At 40.9% G+C, this 15,068-nt stretch overlaps 3 protein-coding genes across 3 annotated transcripts; all 3 read left to right on the top strand.

Moving 5' to 3' along the window:
* Positions 1-1,629: 1,629 nt before the first annotated feature.
* Positions 1,630-3,023, top strand: LOC6900546 (BTB/POZ domain-containing protein 9-like). The gene is made up of 2 exons (XM_002134894.3): positions 1,630-1,762; positions 1,826-3,023. The coding sequence occupies exon 2, from the start codon at positions 1,843-1,845 to the stop codon at positions 2,950-2,952; it is 1,110 nt and encodes a 369-aa protein (XP_002134930.2). The 5' UTR covers positions 1,630-1,762; positions 1,826-1,842; the 3' UTR covers positions 2,953-3,023.
* Positions 3,024-4,914: 1,891 nt separating this feature from the next.
* LOC6903697 (BTB/POZ domain-containing protein 9-like) lies at positions 4,915-6,362 on the top strand. Its single transcript, XM_002136739.3, has 2 exons — positions 4,915-5,058; positions 5,122-6,362. Exon 2 carries the CDS (start codon positions 5,139-5,141, stop codon positions 6,246-6,248), a length of 1,110 nt encoding a protein of 369 aa, XP_002136775.1. The 5' UTR covers positions 4,915-5,058; positions 5,122-5,138; the 3' UTR covers positions 6,249-6,362.
* A 2,478-nt stretch (positions 6,363-8,840) lies between these two features.
* Positions 8,841-10,243, top strand: LOC117184802 (BTB/POZ domain-containing protein 9-like). Its single transcript, XM_033383733.1, has 2 exons — positions 8,841-8,982; positions 9,046-10,243. The coding sequence occupies exon 2, from the start codon at positions 9,063-9,065 to the stop codon at positions 10,170-10,172; it is 1,110 nt and encodes a 369-aa protein (XP_033239624.1). The 5' UTR covers positions 8,841-8,982; positions 9,046-9,062; the 3' UTR covers positions 10,173-10,243.
* The last annotated feature ends 4,825 nt before the right edge of the window (positions 10,244-15,068 follow it).

Here is a 15,068-nt window from a genome sequence, read left to right as displayed (position 1 = left end):
AGTATGAAGTAGCAGAGACATGAACCCCAAATAAAGATAAAATTAATACAAGCTTGCAAAACGCTCCGCTGGGGGCGCCATCGCATCAGGTCACGCTCTTCCATTACTGTACGCTGGGGGCGCAAAATTCATTAACTGTTAGCATACATATGTACATATGTATGTATGAGACGAATATACCCGTTGCTCAAAGAGTATAGGGGTATATACGATTTGTAACGAAAGTGGATTTGTGTAACAACCAGAAGAATGTGTGTCCAACCCCATATATATTCTTGATCAGCATAGCCAATTCGATATAAATATGTAGTCCTCAGGGACTAGAATAGCAAGAACAACCAAAGTTTGTATCCAGACTCCTGTGACTCCACTGTTACCAATTTGTTTCAAAATTTCGTCCCGCCCCTTTCGTCCCAAAAAGAACGAAAATCTTTGGCATTCTCAATTATGAAAATAAGAGAAAAAACTGCCAAATGTAGAATTAGTACTACTTACTTACATTCAAATCTAGGAATCTATTCTAAGATCGAACGATCTAGCGACCACCTCCTTATAAACCCAAACAACCCATGGCATTATTTACCATGGTAGAAACGTGTTTCGAAAACTTTAGCTTGGCTTCTAATATATCACCAAGATCATGCACCAGGGTAATTCTCTCAAGAGAATCAACGCAAAGCATAGAAGGAGCCAACAAGGGGTTAACAAATTTGCACAACACCACGACTGAAAGTTATTGAGATCGGGTTGCAAGCGAGAGTGAAATGAAATGTCCTTACCGGACACACAGCGACAAAGAATGCGTGCGGGAGAGACAAACAGTCCTTGCGATTTGTGGATGTGTAGAGTCGCGGGCCTAGCTGCGACTCGCAACGTTTCCAGCACACTCTTCTAATTTCTAATGTCGATTATGTAGTCGTCTGCAGGATATTTTCGGACAGCCTCAACTTCTGGCACAGGGCGGCAGAACTCTTGCGCCTTTTGGTGCTGGTATTCTGCAAGAGGTATGATATGCTGATCCTGGAGTCCATGAAGGACTCCTGGAACTCTGTTGCTGCTTGTGGCTATCCATGACGGTCATGACATTTCGAGAAGCAGCACTTAGCCCAAGCACTTAGCCCATGTATGTAAGATTGGTTCAGGATTGGGTCAGCTAGCCCATTGAAGAAGAAACAGTTGGTGACGGGGAATAGCAGCTACAGCAGATGAACAGCAGGTAAGCAAAACAGTAGAGAAGCCAGTGGTAATATGAGGAGTATTCTCAGAAATCATCCGAGATCGAGCCATGCCGTTTCAATTAATTGCTTGTATACTTTACCAGTATACAGAGATTTCATTTAATCATAAGCATTCAATTAAATAATATCTTACGTAATCAAAAGAACCAACAATCGAATTTCCCATTTTTAGTAATTAGCACCGACAGAAAATTAAATGAAAATGTTCTTCTCGTTAGCTTTTTGACGTTTTCTTTTCTTTCGATTCGTTTGATTCACACATTCCACACTGCAGTGAGTAAAAAAATGCACAACAAATTGAGCGAGAGAGACACCACATACACTCTCTCTCTGTCACAAAAATGACGTACAAAATGACAGGAGTCACTCGACAAATATGCCTTCAGTCAGCAAATACACAAAGAAGCAGAAAAACTATTTTCATTTCGGCGAGAACAAAATTGAAAACAGGAGCCAGGCCGATTATTGCCATTTACATAGTCAATATACATACCAATCAAAATATTTTTTTGCTCAGTAATATAGTAAGTATTTGGAATATACAATTTTTGAATTACAAATATAAAAAAAAACACCCCCCTGCACAGAAAAATCGAGCAACGAAATGAACCACGCCACTTCTTCGTCCTCCGTCGACATCATCCTCGGTGATCTTGTCTTGGAGGACATGGACCGCTTCTGCATGAACGAGCTCTTCTCGGACGTGTCCTTCCTTGTGGGGGATCAGAGCCTGCCGGCGCACTCCGTAATTCTAGCCGCGCGGAGTGAGTACTTCTGTGCCATGCTCTACGGAGGCATGTCCGTGTTAAATGAGCGCCAGATTCGACTGGAATCTGTGCCGCTGGAGGCATTCAAGGTAATCCTCCGCTATCTGTATTCGGGCAAGCTACACATATCCACACTGGACGCCAGCTGTGAAGTGCTCGGTTTGGCCAATATGTATTGCTTGCTGGAAGTCGAGTCGGCCCTAGTTAAACATCTGCTGGAGAATATGACCGTCAGCAACGTGTGGATGATCCTGGATATGGGTCACACCTATAATCTTTCTCAGTTGGCAAACGGGTGCCTGAAATATATCGACAACAATGGAGACCAAATGCTAGAGCACGACTCATTCCAAATGCTCTCGAAGCAATCACTTGAGGAAGTCCTCCGACGGGACAGCTTCAAAGTCCGCGAAGTAAAAATCTTTAAGGCGGTATGCAAATGGAATCGGCACAATCCGAACGAGGATATCAAGTCAGTGATGTCGCTCGTGCGGCTTTCGCTTATGTCTGCCGATGAGTTAATACAGGTGGTGCGTCCTTCTAAGATCGTCGAGCCGGAAAAAATAGCCGACGCCATTGAAAAAGCGCTTCTGCCGAAGAATCAGAATTTGCCCTATCGGTGCACCAATTACCCGGACAAGGATGTGAAATTTTTAAATACCTCAACGGAAGGGATCTTTATCGATCTGAGTTGGTGGTGGTTGATCAACTGCATGTGTGTCCTACCTTCTAAGCCCTTCGATACTTGGAACTGCGCCATGGAGGTCTCTTGCGACATGACCCACTGGGATCGCGCTGGAACTGGCACATTTCAATTAGCCATACATTGCGAATATATCACCTTCACAACGCGACCTGTTCGCTACATTCGCATGGTGGATACTGAGAGTGGACGTACAGATTTGATCAATTATGTGTTGATCCAAGTTAAGCTAAAAAAAAACTAAGCTCCAAATATGTATTACAAATAACACAAAAAAAGGCGAAACAATTAAAAGAAGACTATAGCTATGAAAAATAGATTAAACTTATAATGGGACAATAAATACTTCTCAAAAATGTATACAGGACATTAACTTGAAATTAAATACCCTTGCATAAACAAAATACAAAATGACAACAATAATATAACAATAATAGATAAAAAGAATAAAAACAAATGGTGTACTCCCAAGGTCCCTGCTCGGGCGCCATGTAATTTTGCCAATCGAGTTGCGAATTAATTTTCATGTTGTAGAGTAAGGCTTGGGACGTTGGGGAAGTGCGGGCGGACCAACTGGTGTTTGTCGATAAGAAGTTAACCTTTCTTGCTCTACTTTATAGTTTAAACTTTATCGACTATATTTATTACTATAATTAATTGGCGAATATCACTGTAGGGATATGCCTTTCAAATACTGGGTAAAAAACAAAATACAAATAAATAAAAATGGAGAGGGAACGTTGTGATCCGCGGCTTTACATATAAAGGTAAATTGGGTATAAACCCAATACTTAGTCAGTATGTAGGCAGTATTATCATTTATGTAACCTATACAATATATTTTTTATAGAATTTTAGAATATTTTATCTGTTTCCATTTTTGATCATTTTGGCTACTGTTTTTTATACCTCTACATGACCATTATGTCTCGCTACCCTACCCCAGAGGGCCAAACGGCAACTTAACGCGGCCTCAAGAGCCGAAAGGAATTACCGTCCACTAATTAGTGGGTGCAAAAATGCAAGTGAATTTAATTAATTTTCCGCTCTTTTGAGCCTCGGCATCGGCAATAGGATTAGCGGGAAGGAAAGTCTTAAATTTAACTTCTGCTGCTTAGCCCATATACGCTTGAGTTAAACCCTAATTATGCTTTATTTAAATCATAAAGGGTGTGAACTCTATATTTGTTCATTTTTTGAAGGCCGTAGTATGAAGTAGCAGAGACATGAACCCCAAATAAAGATAAAATTAATACAAGCTTGCAAAACGCTCCGCTGGGGGCGCCATCGCATCAGGTCACTCTCTTCCATTACTGTACGCTGGGGGCGCAAAATTCATTAACTGTTAGCATACATATGTACATATGTATGTATGAGACGAATATACCCGTTGCTCAAAGAGTATAGGGGTATATACGATTTGTAACGAAAGTGGATTTGTGTAACAACCAGAAGAAAGTGTGTCCAACCCCATATATATTCTTGATCAGCATAGCCAATTCGATATAAATATGTAGTCCTCAGGGACTAGAATAGCAAGAACAACCAAAGTTTGTATCCAGACTCTTGTGACTCCACTGTTATCAATTTGTTTCAAAATTTCGTCACGCCCCTTGGAGCGTTCCTCCTGGAACTCTGTTGCTGCTTGTGCCTATCCATGACGGTCATGACATTTCGCGAAGCAGCCCAAGCACTTAGCCCATGTATGTAAGATTGGTTCAGGATTGGGTCAGCTAGCCCATTGAAGAAGAAACAGTTGGTGACGGGGAATAGCAGCTACAGCAGATGAACAGCAGGTAAGCAAAACAGTAGAGAAGCCAGTGGTAATATGAGGAGTATTCTCAGAAATCATCCGAGATCGAGCCATGCCGTTTCAATTAATTGCTTGTATACTTTACCAGTATACAGAGATTTCATTTAATCATAAGCATTCAATTAAATAATATCTTACGTAATCAAAAGAACCAACAATCGAATTTCCCATTTTTAGTAATTAGCACCGACAGAAAATTAAATGAAAATGTTCTTCTCGTTAGCTTTTTGACGTTTTCTTTTCTTTCGATTCGTTTGATTCACACATTCCACACTGCAGTGAGTAAAAAAATGCACAACAAATTGAGCGAGAGAGACACCACATACAGTCTCTCTCTGTCACAAAAATGACGTACAAAATGACAGGAGTCACTCGACAAATATGCCTTCAGTCAATGAGTCAGCAAATACACAAAGAAGCAGAAAAACTATTTTCATTTCGGCGAGAGCAAATTTGAAAACAGGAGCCAGGCTGATTATTGCCATTTACATATTCAATATACATACCAATCAAAATATTTTTTTGCTCAGTAATATAGTAAGTATTTGGAATATACAATTTTTGAATTACAAATATAAAAAAAAACACCCCCCTGCACAGAAAAATCGAGCAACGAAATGAACCACGCCACTTCTTCGTCCTCCGTCGACATCATCCTCGGTGATCTTGTCTTGGAGGACATGGACCGCTTCTGCATGAACGAGCTCTTCTCGGACGTGTCCTTCCTTGTGGGGGATCAGAGCCTGCCGGCGCACTCCGTAATTCTAGCCGCGCGGAGTGAGTACTTCTGTGCCATGCTCTACGGAGGCATGTCCGTGTTAAATGAGCGCCAGATTCGACTGGAATCTGTGCCGCTGGAGGCATTCAAGGTAATCCTCCGCTATCTGTATTCGGGCAAGCTACACATATCCACACTGGACGCCAGCTGTGAAGTGCTCGGTTTGGCCAATATGTATTGCTTGCTGGAAGTCGAGTCGGCCCTAGTTAAACATCTGCTGGAGAATATGACCGTCAGCAACGTGTGGATGATCCTGGATATGGGTCACACACATAATCTTTCTCAGTTGGCAAACGGGTGCCTGAAATATATCGACAACAATGGAGACCAAATGCTAGAGCACGACTCATTCCAAATGCTCTCGAAGCAATCACTTGAGGAAGTCCTCCGACGGGACAGCTTCAAAGTCCGCGAAGTAAAAATCTTTAAGGCGGTATGCAAATGGAATCGGCACAATCCGAACGAGGATATCAAGTCAGTGATGTCGCTCGTGCGGCTTTCGCTTATGTCTGCCGATGAGTTAATACAGGTGGTGCGTCCTTCAAAGATCGCCGAGCCGGAAAAAATAGCCGACGCCATTGAAAAAGCGCTTCTGCCGAAGAATCAGAATTTGCCCTATCGGTGCACCAATTACCCGGACAAGGATGTGAAATTTTTAAATACCTCAACGGAAGGGATCTTTATCGATCTGAGTTGGTGGTGGTTGATCAACTGCATGTGTGTTCTACCTTCTAAGCCCTTCGATACTTGGAACTGCGCCATGGAGGTCTCTTGCGACATGACCCACTGGGATCGCGCTGGAACTGGCACATTTCAATTAGCCATACATTGCGAATATATCACCTTCACAACGCGACCTGTTCGCTACATTCGCATGGTGGATACTGAGAGTGGACGTACAGATTTGATCAATTATGTGTTGATCCAAGTTAAGCTAAAAAAAAACTAAGCTCCAAATATGTATTACAAATAACACAAAAAAAGGCGAAACAATTAAAAGAAGACTATAGCTATGAAAAATAGATTAAACTTATAATGGGACAAGAAATACTTCTCAAAAATGTATACAGGACATTAGCTTGAAATTAAATACCCTTGCATAAACAAAATACAAAATGACAACAATAATATAACAATAATAGATAAAAAGAATAAAAACAAATGGTGTACTCCCAAGGTCCCTGCTCGGGCGCCATGTAATTTTGCCAATCGAGTTGCGAATTAATTTTCATGTTGTAGAGTAAGGCTTGGGACGTTGGGGAAGTGCGGGCGGACCAACTGGTGTTTGTCGAAAAGAAGTTAACCTTTCTTGCTCTACTTTATAGTTTAAACTTTATCGACTATATTTATTACTATAATTAATTGGCGAATATCACTGTAGGGATATGCCTTTCAAATACTGAGTAAAAAACAAAATACAAATAAATAAAAATGGAGAGGGAACGTTGTGATCCGCGGCTTTACATATAAAGGTAAATTCGGTATAAACCCAATACTTAGTCAGTATGTAGGCAGTATTAACATTTATGTAACCTATACAATATATTTTTTATAGAATTTTAGAATATTTTATCTGTTTCCATTTTTGATCATTTTGGCTACTGTTTTTTATACCTCTACATGACCATTATGTCTCGCTACCCTACCCCAGAGGGCCAAACGGCAACTTAACGCGGTCTCAAGAGCCGAAAGGAATTACCGTCCACTAATTAGTGGGTGCAAAAATGCAAGTGAATTTAATTAATTTTCCGCTCTTTTGAGCCTCGGCATCGGCAATAGGATTAGCGGGAAGGAAAGGCTTAAATTTAACTTCTGCTGCTTAGCCCATATACGCTTGAGTTAAACCCTAATTATGCTTTATTTAAATCATAAAGGGTGTGAACTCTATATTTGTTCATTTTTTGAAGGCCGTAGTATGAAGTAGCAGAGACATGAACCCCAAATAAAGATAAAATTAATACAAGCTTGCAAAACGCTCCGCTGGGGGCGCCATCGCATCAGGTCAGTCTCTTCCATTACTGTACGCTGGGGGCGCAAAATTCATTAACTGTTAGCATACATATGTACATATGTATGTATGAGACGAATATACCCGTTGCTCAAAGAGTATAGGGGTATATACGATTTGTAACGAAAGTGGATTTGTGTAACAACCAGAAGAAAGTGTGTCCAACCCCATATATATTCTTGATCAGCATAGCCAATTCGATATAAATATGTAGTCCTCAGGGACTAGAATAGCAAGAACAACCAAAGTTTGTATCCAGACTCCTGTGACTCCACTGTTACCAATTTGTTTCAAAATTTCGTCCCGCCCCTTTCGTCCCAAAAAAGAACGAAAATCTTTGGCATTCTCAATTATGAAAATAAGAGAAAAAACTTCCAAATGTAGAATTAGTACTACTTACTTACATTCAAATCTAGGAATCTATTCTAAGATCGAACGATCTAGCGACCACCTCCTTATAAACCCAAACAACCCATGGCATTATTTACCATGGTAGAAACGTGTTTCGAAAACTTTAGCTTGGCTTCTAATATATCACCAAGATCATGCACCAGGGTAATTCTCTCAAGAGAATCAACGCAAAGCATAGAAGGAGCCAACAAGGGGTTAACAAATTTGCACAACACCACGACTGAAAGTTATTGAGATCGGGTTGCAAGCGAGAGTGAAATGAAATGTCCTTACCGGACACACAGCGACAAAGAATGCGTGCGGGAGAGACAAACAGTCCTTGCGATTTGTGGATGTGTAGAGTCGCGGGCCTAGCTGCGACTCGCAACGTTTCCAGCACACTCTTCTAATTTCTAATGTCGATTATGTAGTCGTCTGCAGGATATTTTCGGACAGCCTCAACTTCTGGCACAGGGCGGCAGAACTCTTGCGCCTTTTGGTGCTGGTATTCTGCAAGAGGTATGATATGCTGATCCTGGAGTCCATGAAGGACTCCTGGAACTCTGTTGCTGCTTGTGGCTATCCATGACGGTCATGACATTTCGAGAAGCAGCACTTAGCCCAAGCACTTAGCCCATGTATGTAAGATTGGTTCAGGATTGGGTCAGCTAGCCCATTGAAGAAGAAACAGTTGGTGACGGGGAATAGCAGCTACAGCAGATGAACAGCAGGTAAGCAAAACAGTAGAGAAGCCAGTGGTAATATGAGGAGTATTCTCAGAAATCATCCGAGATCGAGCCATGCCGTTTCAATTAATTGCTTGTATACTTTACCAGTATACAGAGATTTCATTTAATCATAAGCATTCAATTAAATAATATCTTACGTAATCAAAAGAACCAACAATCGAATTTCCCATTTTTAGTAATTAGCACCGACAGAAAATTAAATGAAAATGTTCTTCTCGTTAGCTTTTTGACGTTTTCTTTTCTTTCGATTCGTTTGATTCACACATTCCACACTGCAGTGAGTAAAAAAATGCACAACAAATTGAGCGAGAGAGACACCACATACACTCTCTCTCTGTCACAAAAATGACGTACAAAATGACAGGAGTCACTCGACAAATATGCCTTCAGTCAATGAGTCAGCAAATACACAAAGAAGCAGAAAAACTATTTTCATTTCGGCGAGAACAAAATTGAAAACAGGAGCCAGGCCGATTATTGCCATTTACATAGTCAATATACGTACCAATCAAAATATTTTTTTGCTCAGTAATATAGTAAGTATTTGGAATATACAATTTTTGAATTACAAATATAAAAAAAAACACCCCCCTGCACAGAAAAATCGAGCAACGAAATGAACCACGCCACTTCTTCGTCCTCCGTCGACATCATCCTCGGTGATCTTGTCTTGGAGGACATGGACCGCTTCTGCATGAACGAGCTCTTCTCGGACGTGTCCTTCCTTGTGGGGGATCAGAGCCTGCCGGCGCACTCCGTAATTCTAGCCGCGCGGAGTGAGTACTTCTGTGCCATGCTCTACGGAGGCATGTCCGTGTTAAATGAGCGCCAGATTCGACTGGAATCTGTGCCGCTGGAGGCATTCAAGGTAATCCTCCGCTATCTGTATTCGGGCAAGCTACACATATCCACACTGGACGCCAGCTGTGAAGTGCTCGGTTTGGCCAATATGTATTGCTTGCTGGAAGTCGAGTCGGCCCTAGTTAAACATCTGCTGGAGAATATGACCGTCAGCAACGTGTGGATGATCCTGGATATGGGTCACACCTATAATCTTTCTCAGTTGGCAAACGGGTGCCTGAAATATATCGACAACAATGGAGACCAAATGCTAGAGCACGACTCATTCCAAATGCTCTCGAAGCAATCACTTGAGGAAGTCCTCCGACGGGACAGCTTCAAAGTCCGCGAAGTAAAAATCTTTAAGGCGGTATGCAAATGGAATCGGCACAATCCGAACGAGGATATCAAGTCAGTGATGTCGCTCGTGCGGCTTTCGCTTATGTCTGCCGATGAGTTAATACAGGTGGTGCGTCCTTCAAAGATCGCCGAGCCGGAAAAAATAGCCGACGCCATTGAAAAAGCGCTTCTGCCGAAGAATCAGAATTTGCCCTATCGGTGCACCAATTACCCGGACAAGGATGTGAAATTTTTAAATACCTCAACGGAAGGGATCTTTATCGATCTGAGTTGGTGGTGGTTGATCAACTGCATGTGTGTTCTACCTTCTAAGCCCTTCGATACTTGGAACTGCGCCATGGAGGTCTCTTGCGACATGACCCACTGGGATCGCGCTGGAACTGGCACATTTCAATTAGCCATACATTGCGAATATATCACCTTCACAACGCGACCTGTTCGCTACATTCGCATGGTGGATACTGAGAGTGGACGTACAGATTTGATCAATTATGTGTTGATCCAAGTTAAGCTAAAAAAAAACTAAGCTCCAAATATGTATTACAAATAACACAAAAAAAGGCGAAACAATTAAAAGAAGACTATAGCTATGAAAAATAGATTAAACTTATAAATACTTCTCAAAAATGTATACAGGACATTAACTTGAAATTAAATACCCTTGCATAAACAAAATACAAAATGACAACAATAATATAACAATAATAGATAAAAAGAATAAAAACAAATGGTGTACTCCCAAGGTCCCTGCTCGGGCGCCATGTAATTTTGCCAATCGAGTTGCGAATTAATTTTCATGTTGTAGAGTAAGGCTTGGGACGTTGGGGAAGTGCGGGCGGACCAACTGGTGTTTGTCGAAAAGAAGTTAACCTTTCTTGCTCTACTTTATAGTTTAAACTTTATCGACTATATTTATTACTATAATTAATTGGCGAATATCACTGTAGGGATATGCCTTTCAAATACTGAGTAAAAAACAAAATACAAATAAATAAAAATGGAGAGGGAACGTTGTGATCCGCGGCTTTACATATAAAGGTAAATTGGGTATAAACCCAATACTTAGTCAGTATGTAGGCAGTATTACCATTTATGTAACCTATACAATATATTTTTTATAGAATTTTAGAATATTTTATCTGTTTCCATTTTTGATCATTTTGGCTACTGTTTTTTATACCTCTACATGACCATTATGTCTCGCTACCCTACCCCAGAGGGCGCAAACTGCACGAGCAACAGTGTGTGACATGGACAGAGAAAGAGAATGAGTAAGCGCTTGGAAGGCGTTGCGTAGCCATTGCAATTTCATTTTTATTCCCGATACTCAAAGAGTATAGGGGTATAGTAGATTTGTAAAAGTGGATGTGTGTAACATTTACAAGAAAGCTTTTCCGACCCCATAAAGTATAGACAATCAATCTGTTCGTTTGTTCTCAGTTCTAGTTCTCAGAGACTATAAGAGCCATAGCAACAAAATGTTGTATCCAGACTTCTGTGATATCACAATTTCAAACGTTCCCGCTCGTTTGCTGGTGAAGGTTTGTGGGTTCGAAGAGTGGTGTGCTGGTCGTCGTTGCAGTCAAAGCGGTCCGATGTCCGTTTACCATGTATAGTTATTGTCTTCCGTTTTGGGTATTGTGCTTTCCGTGGGGTTCGATTTGACTTTATGTAGACGCTTTTCAATGTAAAGTAATAATAGGTTGGTCCTCAGCTGACGAAATTTATTCAAGAACACCACACTTGTGGATATTCGGTTAACATAGCGTGCCGCCCTTAAACTGAGAAGAACATCTGGCCTACACCGTGAATGCATGTTAATGGTAAGCAGAGCGCTTTTAAATGAGAGAAGTCAGTACTAGATAGTTTATCCTATGTAGATCATATAAAGAAAATACAAATATCCCAGCTAAATCGACAGAATAATAAATTTGGGCAAACTCTTAAACTTACCATTCGCTCTAACAATTAGTAGCAACAAATTCAATCTGCAAGCAATTCACAAAGCAATAGATTTCAGTTTAGGTCCATATAATAAGAGCACGACCCCTGCAATAGGTCTTCAAGAACCATCAGGTTTTCCATTTAAAAAAAGCCAAACTCTCTATCTGCAACAAAATCCCTTACCAACCATAGCAACCATGCTACTACACCCTACTAACGAGAAACATAATTACTAAATATTACAGAAAAATATCAAAGGCAACGAAAAGAGAGATCAAACTGCCAAGCACACCTATAAATCGCCTCTCATTTATACCCCCACTAATAACAACAAATACATAACTTACTGCTTTAGGATGCACCTTAATAAAGAACACAACAAACTAAAAGAAAAACTTCCTTCCTTTCTGTATCCCAAAAACAATATCCCCAGAAGACATCATTTACTAATAAACAGAATCCGGCTGGGACACACTAAACTAACAAATGCCCATTACTTAGACAAAATCCTAATCAGCTGCTGTCGTTTCTGCAATAGACCAAATACTAGCTTTATAAAATACTGTCTATCTTTCTCCCATAACAGATCTTCCACCCTTGCCAATTATAATCCAGTGCCGCTGCTTGCAAACTCCACTATTCCCATTCATAATCTTATATTAGATTTCTCAAGCATAGAAAATATATATACATGGATATTAAATAACAGTAATAAAATTTTAAAATGCAAAATAAATTGTCTGTAAATATGCCATGTAAATTAAAAAAAAAAAAAAAAAAAAAAAAAAACACCAATCGCTTCAGCTCGAAGCAGTAGTGCCCAAATAACTACTGTTAAAGAAATCCCAAGTTAGCTCATAGTTATACACTTTAATTAGCTCCATATAAATAAATAAAATAAATTTTTGCAAACACATACATGTTTCCTTTGAATGACTGACACTTTGATAATATTTAAATTCAGCCAGTCTCTGTTTTTCACATGCACAAAAATTTCCGATTTACTTTTGAATAAATATAAATTTATATAAATTGGGACTCTCGTTTTCACATTCCGCAGATTTATTCGTTTTCAAAACGAAATTAAAAGTAAACGGCTCTTTATACATCGAAACGAACATTAAATGCAAAAAGAAAAAATAGATGACTTATTAACATAACATAAACTTGACACCTATATCAGGGTAATTTAATTTTTGCTTTCTTTATAAATAATTTTATTTTAACCCAACCTCAAATTTGGCTCGGAAAAAAATGGCCAGGGCAACAACAACAACACCTTAAAACGAAAATAAAACGTTTTGGCTGAAAAAGTAATCCGCAAAAGTAAGTGAAAAACAGAGCCTGCCTGAATGTCCTTAATTGTTGAAAAGTTGCTTTGAGTTTCTGATTTTAGAAGACAAGAAACACTTTAATAAATTGCATTGGGCTTTGGCAACACCTGGGCAAGCCCTAGTGCACAGTTCTTTTCTTGTCCTTATCTAACCAGTTTCCCTTTTGGATGCCCAACAAATATTCAGAGTTCCTCCTTTGAAACAGCATCCTCATCCAGCCGCCTCATTTAAAAGACAAATCATGATTAGCGTGGTCACATTTCCCATTTTTGGCCAACAAAAATCGAAAGAGCTTGATACATATATATGGAGTAAGAGAGAGAATGAGGCAAACCCACAGCAGTATGCAAAAATTTTGTGCCACGTTGCCGTTGAAATCCTGCCATAAATTATTGCAACTAAACGCAGCCAAACAATGCTACATGCTTCAGAGTCCCCGAAAATACCCAAAATTATGATGTTAGAGAGAGGATGAGAGTAGGGGGCCGGTGACTGCTCTGCCAACTCGGGATCCCGGTGCGGCGCCTGCTCCTGCTGCAGCTCTTCATTGTCCTGGGAGATGGTCGTATAATAGGGCCAGCCATAATGTCCATTAAGTGAGAACAAATGAAGGAATGTCCGGCTCCAGCTACGACTATGGACCCGAGTGAGAGCTCCTCTGTCAGCAGACGATAAGGAACGCCGACTGCAGCATCTCTTTCGGACACCAGTTGCTCGCTCTGCCACAGTCTCTGCTCCTGCTCCTGTATCTGCCTCTATTCCGACTCCTGCTCCAGCTCTAGCACCGTGCTTCTTCTATTCTCCTTTGTTTTGGCCCTGTCTGGGATGGCTTTTGGCCAATAAAATGCATTCCATTCGCATGCAAAACAAAAACGATAAAAAGCACGTCGCCATTGAGAACGCTTCTAAGCAGCTGCCCGCCCCCCGAGGTCCACGACACACACCCATCCCCCGCCCAAGGGGACCGAGCATTGTCTCCGCCATTGGTCCAAAGGCAACTTCAGAGAACAGGCATCGACATGCGCGCAGACACAAGGGTGGAGCGGGGTCCAGGTGGGGGGCTCCGAGCGCTGCCATTTTTATTGTTGCGCGGCTTTGACTGAGCGGGAGGGGAAGACATGCGGCTGTAGCCGCCAAATGGGTTTCCTATTTAACATTCGTTCTGTTGAATGTTGAATGGAGTGGCGGGTGCCGGGGGAAACTATTTGACGACCAGAGACTCTCCAAAAAGAGCGACTCTCCAAAAAGAGCGACGCCTGCGCAGAAGGCACTCAATGAAAGGGCGCCAAAAATATATTTTTGTTTGAAAGGCGCCACAAAGACAGAAAGCCAATGTCAGATCAGTTAGAACCCAATTATTTATAATTAGAAAAAATTTTAAAATAATTTACAGAAACTCCAATTGGAAGATGGTAACTATTTATGTACATAAAGACCTACAACACAGTAGCCTCTAGTCTATTTACATTACAAAATAAATAGATGTAAGCCTGCACAAGTTCTCAGTACTCGGCAAGGGAGCTTCCTAAACTCAACAATTGAATCGCCGAAACCCCGATTATAAAGAGGGTCATTTATAAGGAGTTCCATCGGCAAGTCCCTTTGAAGGTGTCTCTTCTTAGGGCAATTTATGGTTCCAATTATACAGATATATCGGTTATATTGGAACAACAACAACTCATTTTGGAATTTCCTGTGCAATTTGTGAGACATACAAGGAAGGCAATGAACCTCCCCCCAGTCAACAATGAGGGACAACCTAACGCGAACATCGACTGCAGCTAAGGTTTGTGGCAAACAAAAATATATGTATCTGGGACCCAATCGATCGATTGCGGGAGCAAACATGCCTCAGCACTGATAGTGCAAGAACCAAGACATTTTTCGGCTCGAAGATAATCGTGTGGAAGTGCAGATACTATTACCTATCACCTGGCAGGGTAAGAGAAGCAACAGCAGCAGCACCACATAGGCAAACACATAAACCAAACCGAATGAAATCCTAGAGAACTGGGAAGACGACTGCAAGATACCTCGTACTCATGGAAAACGCGATCAGAATGCAGATACACAACAGCCCAATGTATGTATAGGAACTCGTTTTCATCATTCTAGCTATAGTGTATAGTGGATACCAAATCGCA

This window comes from Drosophila pseudoobscura, chromosome X, assembly GCF_009870125.1.
Source record: "Drosophila pseudoobscura strain MV-25-SWS-2005 chromosome X, UCI_Dpse_MV25, whole genome shotgun sequence".
In the NCBI taxonomy this organism is placed as follows: Eukaryota; Metazoa; Arthropoda; class Insecta; order Diptera; family Drosophilidae; genus Drosophila; species Drosophila pseudoobscura.
Note: the sequence above shows the minus strand (reverse complement) of the source record. Positions and strands in the feature narration are given on the sequence as shown.

Bases quoted from the DNA above. Each gene is read 5' to 3' on its own strand.
- LOC117184802 (XM_033383733.1), top strand. From the start codon at position 9,063: ATGAACCACGCCACTTCTTCGTCCTCCGTCGACATCATCCTCGGTGAT.
- LOC6900546 (XM_002134894.3), top strand. From the start codon at position 1,843: ATGAACCACGCCACTTCTTCGTCCTCCGTCGACATCATCCTCGGTGAT.
- LOC6903697 (XM_002136739.3), top strand. From the start codon at position 5,139: ATGAACCACGCCACTTCTTCGTCCTCCGTCGACATCATCCTCGGTGAT.